This window comes from Rhamphochromis sp. 'chilingali' (genome assembly GCF_963969265.1).
Source record: "Rhamphochromis sp. 'chilingali' genome assembly, chromosome: 22".
Lineage (NCBI taxonomy): Eukaryota > Metazoa > Chordata > Actinopteri > Cichliformes > Cichlidae > Rhamphochromis > Rhamphochromis sp. 'chilingali'.
Genome location: NC_137950.1, coordinates 23089334 through 23106823, shown reverse-complemented (window position 1 = coordinate 23106823; position 17490 = coordinate 23089334). Strand labels below are relative to the sequence as shown.

The 17490-nt window shown below is 39.1% G+C and overlaps 1 protein-coding gene across 4 annotated transcripts in view; it reads left to right on the top strand.

Moving 5' to 3' along the window:
* The window catches only part of kif19 (kinesin family member 19), a 39253-nt gene that overhangs the window by 2547 nt on the left and 19216 nt on the right, over positions 1–17490 (top strand). For all 4 annotated transcript variants that reach the window (XR_013970565.1, XM_080873545.1, XM_080873543.1 and 1 more), the window contains one exon: positions 748–828. Coding sequence is in view for 3 of the 4 variants with exons in the window: in XM_080873545.1 (XP_080729671.1) it covers positions 748–828 (81 nt within the window). In the remaining variant the exon portion in view is untranslated. The remainder of the gene's footprint in view (positions 1–747; positions 829–17490) is intronic.

Below are 17490 nucleotides of genomic sequence, written 5' to 3'. Positions count from 1 at the left end.
AATGTGCATAATGCTGTCGTATTACAATGCTCCACTCATTAAGCTGTTATGTGTCTGCCAAGTGCCATCCAGTATTCATAATTTAGACTCTAAAACGACAGCTCTGCATTTAAAGTGATATTTTGAGTTTCCAGTTTACCTACCCTGGTTGAATTGGGGTTGTGAGAGAGAAAAGACTTAAAAGTTAGAAGATCCTGCATTTTTCCTAATTATTAAGTTAAATGGTGAAAAAAATGTGTTTGACATTTGAAAGATTACTCATGCAATTTATGTGTTTCATTTTCATGAATTTGGGTTATTACTAGGATACATCTTTTACAACTCCCTTAATGCAATATAGCAGTGTATCATAGTTCCCCTTCCTACTTATATTCGCACATCTTTATTATTCTAAGTCACATTTCATCTTGAGGGATTCTTTTTTTTATCCTGCACAAAGCCAATCCTGAGCCGTATTGAACATTACTCACCTGCTTTCTTCATTCCCAAAACCATTGTAATGTTCAAAATCAGCACAGCGTGCGCTGCATCTGATATATGAGCCAGTTTTTTTTCTTATAAAATGCTTTTCTGTTGAAGCACTCTAACAAGTGACATTAAAGCATTTGTAAAAATTCAGTTGAAACTACAGATAAAACCTTAGACATGTTGTCTTATGTGCTGTCAGTGTCATTTTCTTAGATATGATGTCATGAAACCGAACATATCCAAGTTGATTACATTCAGAGTTTGCTCTGTTTGCTGCAGGTTGCCTTGAGAATCCGACCCCTCAGCGATGCTGAGCAGGAGGAGGGGGCTACAATCGTGGCCCACAGAGTGGACGACCAGGTGAGACATTGGTCTTTTAATTTTTCATTCTGCATGTGAGTGAGTGATGGGGTGGCTTTGTGTGAAAGAGGGATACTGTGTTCCTTCCTGCTTGTCATGAGACTGCACAAATAAGGTGCCTACAGGGACCTTTGCAACATCAGCATCTCTTTAAAAAAAACAAAAAAACAACCTAATTTATAAAGCATACATCATAATGCATATGTATATGAATGCTGCAAGATTCAGACTCAAGTAATAAAAAGCTCCTTAAAGGTCTTAGACTATGTGCTTCATATATTTTAAAATTTTCACCTTTAAGATTTATTTAAAAAAAACATTACACGTGCGGTTTTAATGTCACTTGCTGTAGTTATAAGGACTGTGACACTAACAAGCACTAACCCAATAACATAATTAAAATCAACTTGTACTGGTCTGTCAGCAACTTCAAAGTAGCTTCATCAAGTCATACATTGTAAATACTGACATATGCTTGTCGGAAAGAGAAACAGGGGTTAGTTTTAGAAAGTAATGCATACAAAGGTTAATGGTAACTGTGAGTGTGTGCTTTGCACTAAGTCATGTATACGCACCACACCAAGTCGTCTTGTAGATTTAAAAAAAAATAGTTGGTGTATTGTTCTGCTTTTTGTTGTACAAATTAAATCAGGTACACATGTTTTAACAGAAGTGTGGTGCAGTTTCCCTCTGGTATCTTTTAAGTCCAGAAAAAAGTATCTCTGAAGTCCAGTAGTGCCCACACAGTTGTAACATAAAGACTGTGCCGCTCCAATTACTGAGGTCTTGAAAAGGTCATAAAAAGCATTGATTTTGATTTTCATAATGGTGCAAGAACTTTGTGACGTGAATGGCAACAGAGAGACGCCTAGGGCAGCAAGTAGTAATTATTTCTATTTCTGAATCTGTCTGATGCTTATGAAGTATTTTTCAGCCACCTAGTCATTGGAAATGAGTAGTTCACCAATTAGCAGTGCACTTCTTCTGTAGTGTCAGACAAATGGACAATGGACAAATGCTTATGCCTATTTTTATTCCACTAATACTTTTATCTTGCTAACTTAGCGCCTACATTAACCATGATGCAATTTGACAAACAGTTTAATTGGAAAGTCTTTTTCTGTTTTGCTGTTTCTATAATTTGAATTTCTTTGGCTTTTACTGTTGGTCTGACAAAACAACACATCTGGCTTTAATATGAAAACAGCCAGTACCGGCAGCCTCATGCTTGGTTCTATTTGTTTCCACTGTGGTCTTGTTTCAGTTTTCCACCAACTTGTTTGACATTACTTTCCAACTTATTTGACAAATAAGCAGCTTTGAATGGAGCTATTACACTAATTGTGTTTTCCATTAGAGTAAACCATGACGAGAATGACTCAGAATGAACAGAATGTAGATTGGCTATCATGGCCATAGCTGTTCCCCATAGCAATGAGTTTTAGGCATATTTCATAAACTACAACCAAAACTTGATTTTTCTATTCATTTATTCTGGCAGTGGAATAGAAAAAGAAACTGGACTTGGTTTGCCGTCATAGACCAGGTGGCCTTTTTCCCAATGAGCATAGTATTTAATGAGGTTGCTACCATGTGACCTTTCATATGAGAAGGACACATTGCGTGTGCAAGTCCCTTGAGGACCATTTTCACCATTACGCCTCACATTTGAGCAGGTCCCTCTTCGAGATCATTTAGTAGATTGTGCAGTGGTGATGACGGTAGTGCAAACGATAATGAACATCGTGACTGGGAACCTGCTGAGGTGTCTCCTCACGTAGTTTAGGCTGATTGAGGCATTTGTAGGCCTGCTGGTGGTGGGAAGCTTCTCTTAACCAAGACAAGAAAATTAACAGTAGCAACAGATGACTCACCACAGTAAAACAGTGAGAAGTGTTTGTGGAGAATGTTATATTCAATAAAGGGTATGATTAGTGTTTTTTCATGCTGTTGAGGGAATTTGCTAGAAACTCATTATCCACGACGCTGGTATATCACTTGTTTTTCTTAACGTAAGTAATTTAATCACAGCTTAAGGACAACATCAGCACCAGTCTGGCATGACATCATTAAAATTGGCTTGGACTCAGGGGATTAGTGCATAACACCAGGAAGGTAGATATGGTGCTGACACAGCCACTATAATAAGGCTCAACCAAACCTCAGCTAGAAAAAAATGTTTCCTCTTCAGCTTGACTCAGTGTGTTGATTTCACTCCTGAATACCACAGTACATAGTTTATTATATCTGAAAGTGCTGATGTGTGGCGTCTTTGAGGTTATGTCAGGTTCACTTGTACACGTTCACAACAAAGGATTAGTGGAGCTTACGCTACACACTTGTTATCGAGACAGTGGGATTGTTGGGATCTGTTTTTTTACCTGTGGGCTTACCTGGGCTGCCTTGACATGAATGGAGGGGATATTGTGAGATAAGGTCACATCCTCACAGTGGATGTGATGGGATTATATTGCACGACAGGGCTGAATCTGTTTACCTGTAGCTGTCACTCCTGTGGTAGTCATCACATACAGAGAAATAAAGAGTGATGTCTACACTACATCTTAAATCCTTTATAGACAGCATATTTTTGCAAGCAAACAAGACAGTGCATATGTTACTTTGTTGGTAAGATGGTAAACATATGGCCCAACGGTAGTGCTCAGACAGATTAGCAGAGGGCTGGTGGCTGACTCGACGGACTGGACCAGAGTACCCAGATCTGGCTGTCCTGGCAGAAAGCAGACAACTTGGAAGCTGGCTAAGCCTGTGGAGATGAGCTCATTGGATGCGTTTTAGCTCAGGTTAAGCCTTGTGCCACCTGCTCTTTTTCTCTCTCAGGCTTACTCTTCCCCCAGAGACAGCCTGTAGGGATCTTCATGGATCTTCAGAAAAGTAGTGGTAATTTATCTGACTGTACTGTACCATCACACCATCACTGCCTGACACAATGGTCATTGGGAAACAAAGAAACCTTGAATTATTAAGACTGGCTACTTTCAGCTCTTTCACAAGGGATCAGTATAGCAGGCTTCTCCACACATTTGATCTTGAACTTTAACTTTACCTTCCTGATGCAGCCTCCTCTGGGAGGATTTATGTCTGCTCCCGGGACTGTTCCAGATAGCTTTCGTTTGTTAGGTAAATGTGTAAACCACTACATTATGGGACCACTGAACTAATGCAACCGGTGTAGCCTCTAACACTATGGACATTGAGAATCAAAGAAACGTTGAACTGTTGAGGGAAAAACTAAATAGCCTAATTCAACTTAAAAACAATAATTTGGCATAATTTTTACTTCTAAAGAGACTATTCGGCATATCTGACAATTGGACATAATTGTTACTTCTAAAGAGAATGAGAAACAATTTCAAAAAACTAACCTAACAAACAAGCCTAGGTGTATTCGTCTTTGCTAATGATGATATAACACAAAAAAGATAACAGCTCTTGCCACAGATGATAATATAATTCCTATGGTCTGCAAATATTTTGTTTTTTCAGACAGGTTCTGGTGAGTAGCAAAAAATAATGCAACACATCAACTTTTAAATGCTGTTGGAAACCAGCTTTTAGAGTGCCATGTGCTCTCTATTTTTAAAAAAATATTTGTGCTTCAGATTTCTAATCAATAGTTATTGACATTCACATACTGAACATCACTAAGAAGAAACTGAACCTGCAGCAGACAGTATTTCCATTACCATCTTAATGTAATATACAAACAGAGGTGAGAGGTCAGTCCTTAAGAGGCTAGCACTAAGGCCATGTTTACCCCATAAGGTCTAAAGATGGTCACTCAGCCTTGTGAACATAATTACTTAGGACATTTTCACTTAACAAAGTCTGATGTGACATTTTAGTGGTTAAACTAAAGTGGTAGGTAGAGTCATTGAAAATACATTTAATTAGGGATGGGTATCGTTTAGGTTTTATCCGATATCGGTGCCAAACCGGTACTTTTGAAACGGTGCCGGTGCTTAAACGGTGCTCAAACCGGTGCTCAAACCAGTGCTTAAAGAATGGAGAACACAAAATTGGTCCTAAAACCTCTCATGTTCAGCTGTTTTTTTTTGTAAAAAGATAACAATGTTAGCCTTTTCTGCAGCTATAGGGCATATATGGTATCACTCTTGGCTGGAAGCAGTGCTTAAACAATGGAAAAAACACAAACTTTGTCCAAAAACCTCTCATGTTTAGCTGTTTTCCACTTTTTCTTTGGTCATTTTAGTCTTTTTGGCCAAGGTGAAGGGAGTATCTGCCATCAAACAAGAAGACAGCTGCATGTAACTACGACGGTGTTTGCTAGTTCACCTTACATGCATTAATTTAATAACGTGGTTAGCCTACTCAGCGTAAATTACACACGAACAACATTAAGCTACTCACGCAGAGAAGAACGGCTGCTGCTGCCATCATCATCCGTCATCATCAAAAAAAAAAGAAACAACGAAAATCAGCAAGCTGAGGAACCCATTTCAGTTGAAGTTGAGATGAAGGGTGTCTTGCAGCCTCTAAATAAACAGGTGGGATAACACATGCTGTTAAGTGATCAGGGATCACCACCTATGATGTGTCCTTGTCCGAGAAGAGAGAGTAATACGTAGCACTTAGCTAGCTTGCCTATAATAGTTTAGACATTTGTCAGACACAGGAGTGGAGACATTCGCTCTGGTGCTTTGTTCAATACAACCTAAAAGTGACCTCAGCACTACATTTCATTGAACATGGGAATCTCAGTCAAAGCCTTATTTCTGTGCCTGTGTCCGAATTCAAGCACTGCAAAGGAGGCATCACCCTGTGGCTCTCTTCAGCAATTCCACTTTACAAGCTGATTATTTTTACAGAGTAAATTAAGAAAAACCTTTTGCACAGATCCCTTATAAATGTGCAGTTTATATAAAAACTGAATCCATTTTCAAAGGCAGAGCCAGAAAAGGAATATCAGGAACATTAGTACATAAATTCATATACATGTATGTAAAAATATCTTTTAGTAGAGTTGAGTGTTTGCGTCACGCACCATGTGTCTTAGCCTTTGGAGTTGTAAGGCAAGTTTTTGGCCAGGCTGGTCTGTCAGCACACAGAGGGGAATGCTTTATGTTGAGGCCTCATCTCCATAGAGACACCTAGACAAGGTCACGGCCATTGTTTGTTTTTGTTTTCTGTTTTTGTTTTTTTCATTTCTGTTCCTCAAAATTACAGTCCAACATTTGTGAGAATAAAGGAAACGTTTTGGAAGAAGTTTACAAAAACTGTGGATTTTTCCTTGTTGCTTTTCAGTCAGCAGGTGAATTGTCTGCATCAAATACGTTCTTGCATTCATTAGTGGAACATCTGTACAGCTTAGCTTGTCTGTGCTTTCTGCACTGCATTTCATGGGTATGTGCAGGGATTCCCATGTACTTATATATCGGGTGTTCTAAAGAAAATTCTCAGGGACAGGTTTTGTCTCTCATGTTCATCTTTATCCTGAAGAGAGAGAATGTCAGCCAGAAGGCAAACAAAAATGTAACCTTTTACCTCCTGCTTCCTTTGTAAAGATCACGTCCTTTGAGACAATCAGCAGCATTCAGCTTGGTCCAAGCACAGGTCAACGTCATTACAGTATGCCCATTAACTGGCAAATTTTCTGCCTTTGTGAACTACGAAGCACGTAACCTCAAGTGCTCAGTATAGAGTTTCCGACATCCTCTACGCTGGCCTGTCAGTGAAAGAAGATTCAAATTGCCTTCGCATTAGAGACTGTACTGTAATTAGCCCGGTTTAAAAAAGCAGCACCCTAAGAAAACAGTGTAGTGTAGATTAGAAAAGGTTTGCACTGCAGAATACAAAAGTGCCAGCAAACAGAATGCTACATAGGACACTCAGTGACTGATAAAATTGGTCAGGTAGCCATCCTGACATTAATTCAAGATTCTTTATTGTCACTATGCAGTCACATAACAAGCTTCTGTGCAGTAGCTCTTAGCTGAAAACAAACAGTATTTAAAACACAAACACACAATAGGAAACTAGTAAGACTGCAGGATTAATTAAAAATGTGGAAAATGTGATTCTATATGTAGCATGCTTACAAGTCTCAGTGCCATGCAGAAGATATACTCAATAAATATGCCTAATTAACTTGCTCCCTTATTGTTTCTCCACCCTCTGTTAATGGAAATGTTCTCTCCAACAGCACATTTGCTAGCCTATTTCTAACAAAAACGGGAAAAAATGGCACACTTTGTCTAGGTGGAGTGTTTTTATGAGGCAGACTGTTTGAATAGCTTCACAGCTGCAAATAGCATACAGCGAAAGTGCTAGGCACAGGAACTGAACTTAAAATGGCAACAGTGGCACCACAGAGAGCAGAGGAAGCAGTTTGGGCCAGACGTGGAAAGTAGACCTACTTTTTTGTTTTTCTTCAAATGTGGGTTAATGTGTCAATCCAAATAGACAGCCTGTTCCAGAAAAGTGGATAATCTTTGCTTTCCTTATTCTCACACCTGACCTCAAGTTAGCTTTCTCACTACACCCTCCTTTGGATCGTGCATGTTTGCGTGTGCTGTGAGTGATCCCTCTCAGTGCCCTCTCATCATGCGCTCTCTAAAGGCAGGGCCTTAGATGTGCTCGCTTTAATAGGTGACAGGCAAGAATTTGTCCATTGTGGCAAAACTATTAGGTAAAAAAGCTTTTACACAATGGCTGAGATAACTCTAGCCAGAGCTGAAAAAGCAATAAATTTAAAATATCAGTTGTGGAAGAGTCAAATTTTTGAGTGGGAAGAGAAACAAGTATGCCAAAAAAGACTGAGGGAAATAAAAATAGGAAGAAAAGAGATTGTATTTGAGATGGACAGATTTTCAGCTAACCATTACAGGGTGTTTACAAAGAATTGCATGCCTTGGGTATTAATGATCTAGTGGGAACCAGTCTCTATGGGGGCTTTTACCGTATTACTACAGTCATAACAACATGTTGTCTCTCTGGTGGGGCTCATCCATGAGACTGCCTTTCCCGAAAATTGCCTACATTGGACAATTAAAACAAGAATCAGAGGAAAATGTTCAATCATAGCACTGAGTCAGAGAATAGAAAACTTACCTTTTCTGCAAGGATGGTAATTATGAAAAGGTGATGTAGGTGAGTCATGTCTCCATTTATTGTGTAGCTTTAAGAGCTGCACAATAAATGTATTATATATAAGGATGGGTATCGTTTAGGTTTTATCCAATACCGGTGCCAAACCGGTACTTTTGAAATGGTGCCGGTGCTTAAACGGTGCTCGAACCAGTGCTTAAAGAATGGAGAACACAAACTTGGTCCAAAAACCTCTTATGTTCAGCTGTTTTTTTTTTTGTAAAAAGATAACAATGTTAGCCTTTTCTGCAGCTATGGGGCATATATGGTATCACTCTTTTGTGTTTGTGTTTTTTAAATAATGGAAAAAACACAAACTTTGTCCAAAAACCTCTCATGTTCAGCTGTTTTCCACTTTTTCTTTGGTCATTTTAGCCTTTTTGGCCAGGGTGAAGGGAGTATCTGCCATCAAACAAGAGGACAGCTGCATGTAGCTATGATGATGTTTGCTAGTTCACCTTACATGCATTAATGTAATAACGTGGTTAGCCTACTTAACGTAAATTACACACGAACAACATTAAGCTACTCACGCAGAGAAGAATGGCCGCTGCTGCTGCCATCATCATCATCCGTCATCATTTCTGCTACACTGGCAGGGCTAGGGACCAGGAGTCTCCTCTTCAGGTTCTTGGGGGATGTTGCTAACTCCGGGACCGATAACAGGCACCACACCCGCAGAAGATGTGCTCGGTGTGAGGTCTCGCAGCAAGCTATCAAATACGGTGCATTTCTCGGCTTTTAAAAAAACACTATGCGTCACCAGGTTCGTCGTCAGATTTGAGGTGTTACCTCCTTTGCACAGTATCACCTTAAAGCACTTGTTGCAATGTGAGTGAAGTTGAGTTGCCCCCCCCCCACCTTATTCAAATCCAACAAAAGTGGTATCAAACGTTTGTGCTACCTTTGTGCTGGTTTGTGCTGCAAAAATGTTCTTTTGTGCCGCTATCATTTTAAAGATATTAATAAAAATTTCTAGAGGTCACCGGAGGTCAACCAGCCCCCCCATATTAATGGAATCAAACAAAATTGGTGTCAATCAGTTGTGCTATGTTTGTGCTGCTAAAATTGTAATTTGTGCTGCTTCTGTTTTAAATATATTAATGAAAATGTAAAGGTCTAAGGTCAACCAGCCCCCCCACATTACCCAAATCAAACAAAATTGATGTTAAACGTTTGTGCTACATTTGTGCTGGTTTGTGCTTCAAAATTTTTCGTGTGTGCCGCTATCATTTTAAAAATATTAATAATATTTTATTATTAATATAATAAAATATTCCAGACCAAAAAGCACCAAAATGTGCACTGCTTTTTGGTCTGGTTACTACTAGGGCTGGGTATCGTCACTGATTTCTAGAATCGATTCAATTCCGATTCACAAGGTCCCGAATCGATTCGATCCACGATTCGATTTAATTCGATTTAATTCGATTCGATTCGATTTAAATCTGGGAAATTTTGACAGTCAGAAATATTATAATTCAAATCAGTACATTTACATATTTTTGTATCAATAAAAAGGAAGCTGACACACGCAAGACTTTATCAAAGGTGTGAGCATCACAGCAGATGCCTTTGTGTCAAAGTAGCTGAAGATAAAACACAGAAAAACATGAAGGTGATTTTCCTGGCCTGGGATTTTATAAAAAATATTCTGCAGTACATCAAAAACGAAAGAAAACCATTAATCAACATATGAACATTACCTCTGAAGTTACAGCGGTTTTATTAGAGACACGGTTAAGCGTTTTGCATTTTGAATAATTTTAAAAAGTTTAAATTTGTTCAGTATTGAACAGCAGAAATGAGGTTTTCTTTTCGGAAGAATGTAAAAGGGAAAAAAACAGCGGCTGACAGCGCTGTAAACTACGGTAGACTGGTGCGTAACAAGCAAGCGAATAATGAAGAAAGGGAAACTGTTCTTGAAGTACAGAGAGAGAGAGGGGGGGGGAGGGAGAGAGAGAGAGAGAGAGAGAGCTGTGCATCGCGGTGGAAGCAAAACAGTAAAAGTCAGAGTGAATTCATGACGATTTTATGTGAATCGTTTGGATCTTCTTTTGCTGCTGGTTCGGTCAATATTGTTTGGAGAGAGATCAAACTAACAGCTTTAGAATCGGCGCAAAAAGGGCGTAAACACAAAGCGCGGACCCGCCGAAACATCAGGATCAGCGAGCTGTCGGCTTTCAGCCCCAACCGTGAGAAAGGCGACATCTAACTGATTCTGATCCGCGGGTCGCACTGTGTGTTTAAGTCTATGTGCAGAATCCGTGTACCTGCTCTCATTTACTGTCTTAACTGTTTGGTGGTTCTTGAAATTTTGTGAGATGTCACCAAAGATTCTGGCATTTCAAGCAAAATAAATTTATATTAAAAAAATCGATTCAGGATTTAAATGAATCGATTTTACGTTATCCAAGCCAGAATCGATTTTAATCGATGAATCGATTATAAAAACCCACCCCTAGTTACTACCGTTTATGTCTGGACCGGTGCTGGTACCCATCCCTAATTATATATGATGAAAACATCATTTTTATCACCCCTAAACCATAAAAGCCTGAAGGGGTATAGTCGTCACCCAACTTTGCGAACTTGATTAATTGAGAGGGAGCTGACGTAGGATTTTCAAATTGATACCATAGAATCTACTGGGTGGATGATGACCACTGATAACGACCGGTATTTTTTCCTTTTAATTCAAATACAATGGATTTTTTAAAAACCCTTTCATTTGCATTGTTAAATTATTAAGTATTACCTAGGAACTCAACTGAAAATCCAATATAGAGTAAGCTAAAAAACTCTGGTTGATTTAGTACAGTTGTGCTTCCTGAGCTCACCCAGAAGCTTTTAACAATCTAATTTGCATACTGACATTTTTAAAGGATGTTCAATTTAGACAGTTTGTCAATTCCAAACTCCACTTTAGTTTTTTTTTTTGTTTGTTTGTTTAATGAACTCAACACTTTCATGGGGCTGCTTACAGTTTTTCTTTTGCCTATACCTCTTTAGTACATTCAAGCTTTCAGTTAACTTCAAAAAAGAGAGTGGAGTGTATTTTTGAAACCTTGGAGAAAGTTGATTGTCTGCCATGCCTCCAAAAAGGACTTGGAAGAAGTAATGGTTTCTTTTGTGTTTTACACGGACAACATCTCCTTCTGTCATGTCATGATGGTAGCAAAATTCACTGAAAGGCTGAAAATAGCATGCTGTCGAGCACCATTTTGCTATTACTGTCATTATGTGTGAACATGGGTGTGAAGTTAACTCAGCTCTGTACTAAATGGACCCTTGCACAGCTTGCTGCTGCCTTCATCTGGAAGGATCCTCCAAAGGCCATTACTCACCAACATGTTTTTTCAGCTTTTATTCTATTATACTAGAAAGAAGGAGAGTCATCTTACTCCTGTGATAATTCCTTTTGATAATTGTAACAGTCATTACAATGAAACAAATGAGGAACAAATAACAAAGCAAATATACACACTTAAAAAAAATGAAGTTATTTTACACTGTTTGTTTGTCCGGTCTGTTTATTATTAGAGGTTAATCTGCTATGGATGATCCACATCATCTTTGTCAAAAAGCAGAACATCAAAGGTGTAAATGGAAAAATGCTGGCATATTTATATCTGAAATCCTGGCACACAGAAGACTTTTACCATTTATAATATATATATATATATATATATATATATATATATATATATATATATATATATATATATATGTATATGTATATATATATAAAGAAAGGAATGGAGAAATCTGTGTACAGGTCAGTTTTAATTTTTCTGATTTCAATTGGAATTGATTTTCATTCAAATGTTTCCTTTTTATCCTAAAGAAATAATCTTAAAGTTGACTCTTTAAGTTCTCCGACACATGATAAATGTGAAGCTAGATGTTAACCCATATCAACCTCGGAATTGTAGCTTGTTTCTGTGTAGTATGTGTTTGAGTCTGCGTCTGTGTGTTATTGCCTGGATAACTGGTGATTGCCCTAGTTTGTGTGTTATGCCAGACCTCCGGCCCTTGGCCTTGAGTTTACTTCTGGCCTTTAAAAAGCCACCAGCCTCTGGCACAGCGCTACTATGGGTTTCTGCCAGCTGGTGTACTCCTGGATGTTTGTTTGTGATGGTACCACGTTGTCATGTAATAGCTTTTCTGGTAATCAGCCTAATTACCTCTTGGCGTTGAGTTTACTCTTTTGTCATTGTCTTCTGTTGGCTTGCATGTTATCTCCCAAACATGACATTTTTAACACAAGAAACAAAATAAAAGTGGTTAATGGGTTGATTGTTTTATTTTAGAGTATAATTTATGACAGTGTGAAGATACTTGACATCTTCACACTGAATTGTGATCTGGATGTTTAGTGAATTGCTTTTTTGGATGACAGATTGCTGCATTGTTCTTTCAGTCCTTTTTAACAATCCGTGCCTGTGCTGTTTAATAATGCATCTGTGCTATATAAAAAAGAAATGATGGGAGTGATGAGTGAAGCGAGGAAAATTGGAAGTTTAAAAGGGACAAAATGAAGTAATTTCTCTCACCCAATTCTTCAGCTTAAAAGACGTCTTGCTGTATTGTGCAAGAGGCTGAAAGTACTATTGCGTGTATTATTGAACATCTCAGTCGGAATTACATCTGACTGTAATGATTTGGCCTTCGTTAGCCACGGCCAGACATCTTATATAACATCAAATAGAAGAGCAGACCTTGCTATCAGGCACACTGTATCAGGTATACTGTGATCCAGCACACACCTCCAATCATAGAGAGCCTCTGAAACGGGATATACAGTAGCATTGTTGGGGTGCAGAGGGCAGTGCCGAGGGTTTCTATCAGATAACCAGCTGCAATTGTGCCCGTTGGATTTTCCAAAGCTTTGGTTGCGTTGCTGACAGAGCAGCTTGAAAGGTTGCCTTGTAAAGGTCACAGCTTAGACCCGCTTGCATTCTTTTTCTGATCTCAGTCCTTTTATTCTTCTTCAGTATTCTTGACACAGCATGTAGATGGCATTGTTAAGCAAATCTACTGTTATGTGATTGTGCAGCCAGAAGATATTAGCAGGGACTACTGAAATACACACAGAGAGCAGAGTCGTCACACAGAGATTAATACATTTATTTCATATTCTGACGGGTACCTGTCCTTTAATAAATAAAGAGATGAATACCTGCATGACAATAAAAGGACTGCATTGTAGACCTAATGTGGCTGGCATTTCCTTTTTCTGCCAGTGGCTCAGTTGAAGTCAGCAGGGAGAGTCTTTAAACATATTAGCAGCTCTATTTTAGCAGACATTTCAACTGCACTTTTAATTTATCTGTCTCCTCTCTGGAGGGGAGAGGGAGGGGAAACTGAAGGACAAAGGAGGGGGGAACAACTAAGCTGTAGTGCCTCTTCACCTCACCGTACAATACCTTGTGCAATACTTTTTGTAAATAGTCAATGGTGCAATAGACCTCAATACTTGAAATGTGCAATTCACTTGTATTTTTATTTTTATTCCTATTTATTCTATTTATCCCCTTCGTATATTTTATTTATATTTGTCTCTGTATTTATATATGTATGTGTATGTGTGTGTGTGTGTGTGTGTGTGTGTATATATATATATATAATATTCTGTAACTGTAACTTCTGTCGGTGCTGTGCTTCTTGTCATAGTGGGAAAGTTCTTTCAGGGTGACCACAATCTATCACAAATACATCTTTTCAAAGCATGCATTACGAACTGTTCACATAATTTCCTTAGGGATTAATAAAAGATTCTGATTCTGATTAAGGGATGTTACCTCATCAACACTGAAGCCAATTCACTCTAATTCAGACAGCATCTTAACATTTTTGGTGTCAGTTCTTTAGATTTCTCATCTGTGCTATCTTTGGTTATTGCGTCAGTTGTTGCTGCTTCATTGATGTATAAGGTTTTTGTTAATTAACCTTAAAATATCTCACAACATTTCATCAGGTTTTCCTTAATTTTACCTGCTAGCAATGCACTACACCAAAGCCTGAAAATAATTATACGATTAGTACAAGACAGGAAAAGGGTTTTGCTTCTAGTGTAGTGTTTTCAGATTTTGCTTTGTTATTTTCTTAGTGACCCTAACCATTATCTAGGTGTAATGAAATAGTGCTTAGAAAACTGGTTGATCTCTAGACTTCTGACTTTTGTTTCCCGTCTTGGCAGCATTTTCCATTTGGCACATGATAGGGAGAAGCAACCAGGGCTGGCTCGCTAGTGAAACCGCACCACATCCAGGCTTTGAATTATAGATCTACGGTGGGGGCTAGCTGTGCTATAGTCAGCAGGATGGCCAACCAAGTCAATCCTGCTGGTGTAATGACCCCAACAGCAAGTCTTGTGGATCATCAATCACATCAGCCAAGAAAAGCACCAGGCAGCACTGCTCCATCTCACCACACTGTTTATTGCAGGTGTATAGATAATGCCATCATGCTAATTGGGTTCATGTCGCCTCATAAGCAAGCTGTTGTCGGACTTTGGCTGATCCTTGAGATACTATAAATATTTTATAGCCTCTTTTTTTCTTAGCCACCGTGTATAAATTCACGCTCTGACCATTTTCTTTTTGCCAGCCTCCGAGGTCAAGTTAAAATGAGTCACGCGCTGCATCCAAATGAAAAGTGGCTGTAGCATGTGATGTCCATTGTGACACCATGATTAAAACTGCTAAAAATGACACCATGCTTGTAGAGGCTGTCAACCAGGAAATTGCTTTCCTTTTCACTTTGTGCTTTTCTCAGGCGCATCGGGCTTCTAGCCCACTTGTGTCAAAATTGATGTCTCCTTCAGAGGTGCCCATGAATAAGTCAGCAGCCAGTGAAAAGGGGCGATTGGTCCTGGTAGAAATAACAACAAGAGCCAATTTAGAACTGAGTGGAAAGTCTTGTTTTGACGTCAAACATCTAAAATTGTGTCTTTCCGGATCTTTGAAAGATCATGGTTTGACCACTACCCATAAGTTTAACCATTTTGGTAGAGGTTTAGAAATCACACACTGGCTGCTGCAATTGGTTGTTATCATCAGAGTGCTAAGCCATTAATGGACGTGATGGCAAATTGACTGTTACTATACTATCACAGTTTTGGCCTGTCCTTTACTTTGATCGTTAACAGCAAACACATAGGCCCTTGATCTATGTGCTCGCTGTATTGTAGCAGTTGTGTTTGGAGAATGGTTGCTGTGCAGCTGTTCACTGACTCACAGCTTCGCCTCAAGTAAGCTCAACTCAAGAGAGATGAGTTTGATTAACTATTTTAAGGCTCATTTTGCCATTTTAACAGTTTCATCAATTCATCTTAACATTTGCCAAATGTGCTCATGGTGGCAAAATGTGATTAATCGGTTCTTGTGGGGAAATAAATTACGTACCTTTTGTATAGGTGAATTTCTTTGTGCTCAAACATACTGTGTTTCATAAGTGCGTTAAAACTCTGTCTTTTTCATCTTATACACATCAACATGCTTCTTTCGCTTTGAGTGTTTGAGTACGTTTCCATGTAACTGTGAGCAAAAACCGGAAAGAGGGAGGATGTGTATAAAGCTAATGTCAAGAACACTACGTTTCTAAGCGTTTCTTAACCTGTTCTGTACGCTAGACGTCAGTGCTCAAGGGCTAATACTGACCTGTACCTAACCTCAGACACTTCTCAGAAGCCTCTTAATTAAATACAGAGAACAACCTACGGTAAAGGCCGTCTGTGTCGAGAACTTCTAAACCCAGGAAGGTTAGGCACATGTCCAGACATCCTGTCTTATGTTGCCACACAGTGTACTGACACTAGAGCCAGCACCTTAAAGTCTTATCAGGAGACTTAAGAAAATTAATAGTATAGAATCTTTCCAAGCAGCAGATGCTGTGTGTGGATGTTCATGGGTGGAGCTGTGGGAAGGTAGCCTGTACTGTAACTCAAGAAACACAGATGACAGATGGGACTATATGTGTTATCAACACCCTTGGTCCCTAATGATTTCCCAAGCGCATACACAGAAACAGAACTGTGCATGAAAGCATGCATTTGATACTTGCTATTATGTAACAGCACTGCTGTGTGCTCATCAGCTTTTTCAAGCAACAAAATTACACAAGCATATATACAAGTTAATATATGCCTTGCATATATAAACAAGCTATGTCGCTTTTCAACATAAAACCAACTAACTTCAAAAAGGAAACATTTTACTCCATTATAGTTTTTGTTTACATTTGAACTGGTACTTTTTAGCCCCCACCTCCAAAAAGTCTTTCCAGGGGTGCAGAAAATGTGAAAACACTCGTTTTATGCATTTGTTGTGTACAAGAACAACAAAAACTATTTATAGCAAAGTGATCATTTCTGCTGCTTCTTTTAAAGATTGTTTTTCTCCTCAGTGTTGCCAAATGCTCACTCATAAAGGATCACTTTACTGTTGCAAATCTATGTTTAATGTTGTGCTCTTTTTCTTACAAGAATAAGTGTTTTCAGATGATGATAAATAAATAAAACTGAATTGAACTAAATTTTTTATTTTCCCTCACTCCCTTCTCTGTTGTGGCAGGTGTAGTTCAGATCATAGAAAGATGACTGAAAGAGGAATTGTGGTTGACAACATCTATCTAGAGTTAAAGTTACATTTTACCATGGTCACAATAGGTTAATGCCAGAAAGGGTCACTATTGTTTGCCTGACTGTCTATCCCGGGCCTTCCTGCCTACACCTCTTGTCACCGCTGGGACTAGCGGTTTCTCTTAAGAGGTGGGCAAAAACACTCCCTCACTTGGGTGTAACTACAACTGGCATGGCCTCTTTTGCTCCTGACCACTTTGATACATTTATTTTATTATTAGATGTTCAATTACACACTTTTTGTGTCTTTGCTGCTCTTTGCCAGAATAATTCTTCTGACTACACTCACATTGTCTGTGAAGGTCATCACATTGACTGAGACTAAGTGGCTTAAGAGCACCCAAGAGAAGTACTACGTTGTTCACAGTATCTTTTCTATGAAATGCGATCAGAGCTTGTACGTCATGGTATCTGGGTGCTACAGGAGACGGAGGAAGTTAGGGAAAGAGGAAGAATGGGCATCAGTTGTTGGACATGTTATCTTTGTGTCGAAAGGACATTGGGGCATTCACGTGTATGCCATAGAAAAAATACTAACTGAAAAAGTAACGATATAAATTCAAAGAACAAATAGTTGTATGCCTTCGATGTTTACTCTCTTTTTCTTAATACTTTACTCTTCTCTTTGTCCCCCCTCTTTTCTGATTGCAACCTGCGTACGCCTGCCATGCTCCCCGCCTTCATCTGTTGTTCCCAGTTTATTAAAAGTGGAAACCCCCCCCCCCCACGCTCTCTTGAATTTCAATTGAGAGGCTTCAAAGTGAGCGGTTCAGTGGTTGGTGGGGTTGGAAGAGTGGGGGGGGGGGGGGGGGGGGGGGGGGGGGGTCATCAAACATGCCGGGTGCTTCAGGCCTCAGAGGACTCTCAAGGCCCACTGCTGAAAGGAGCTG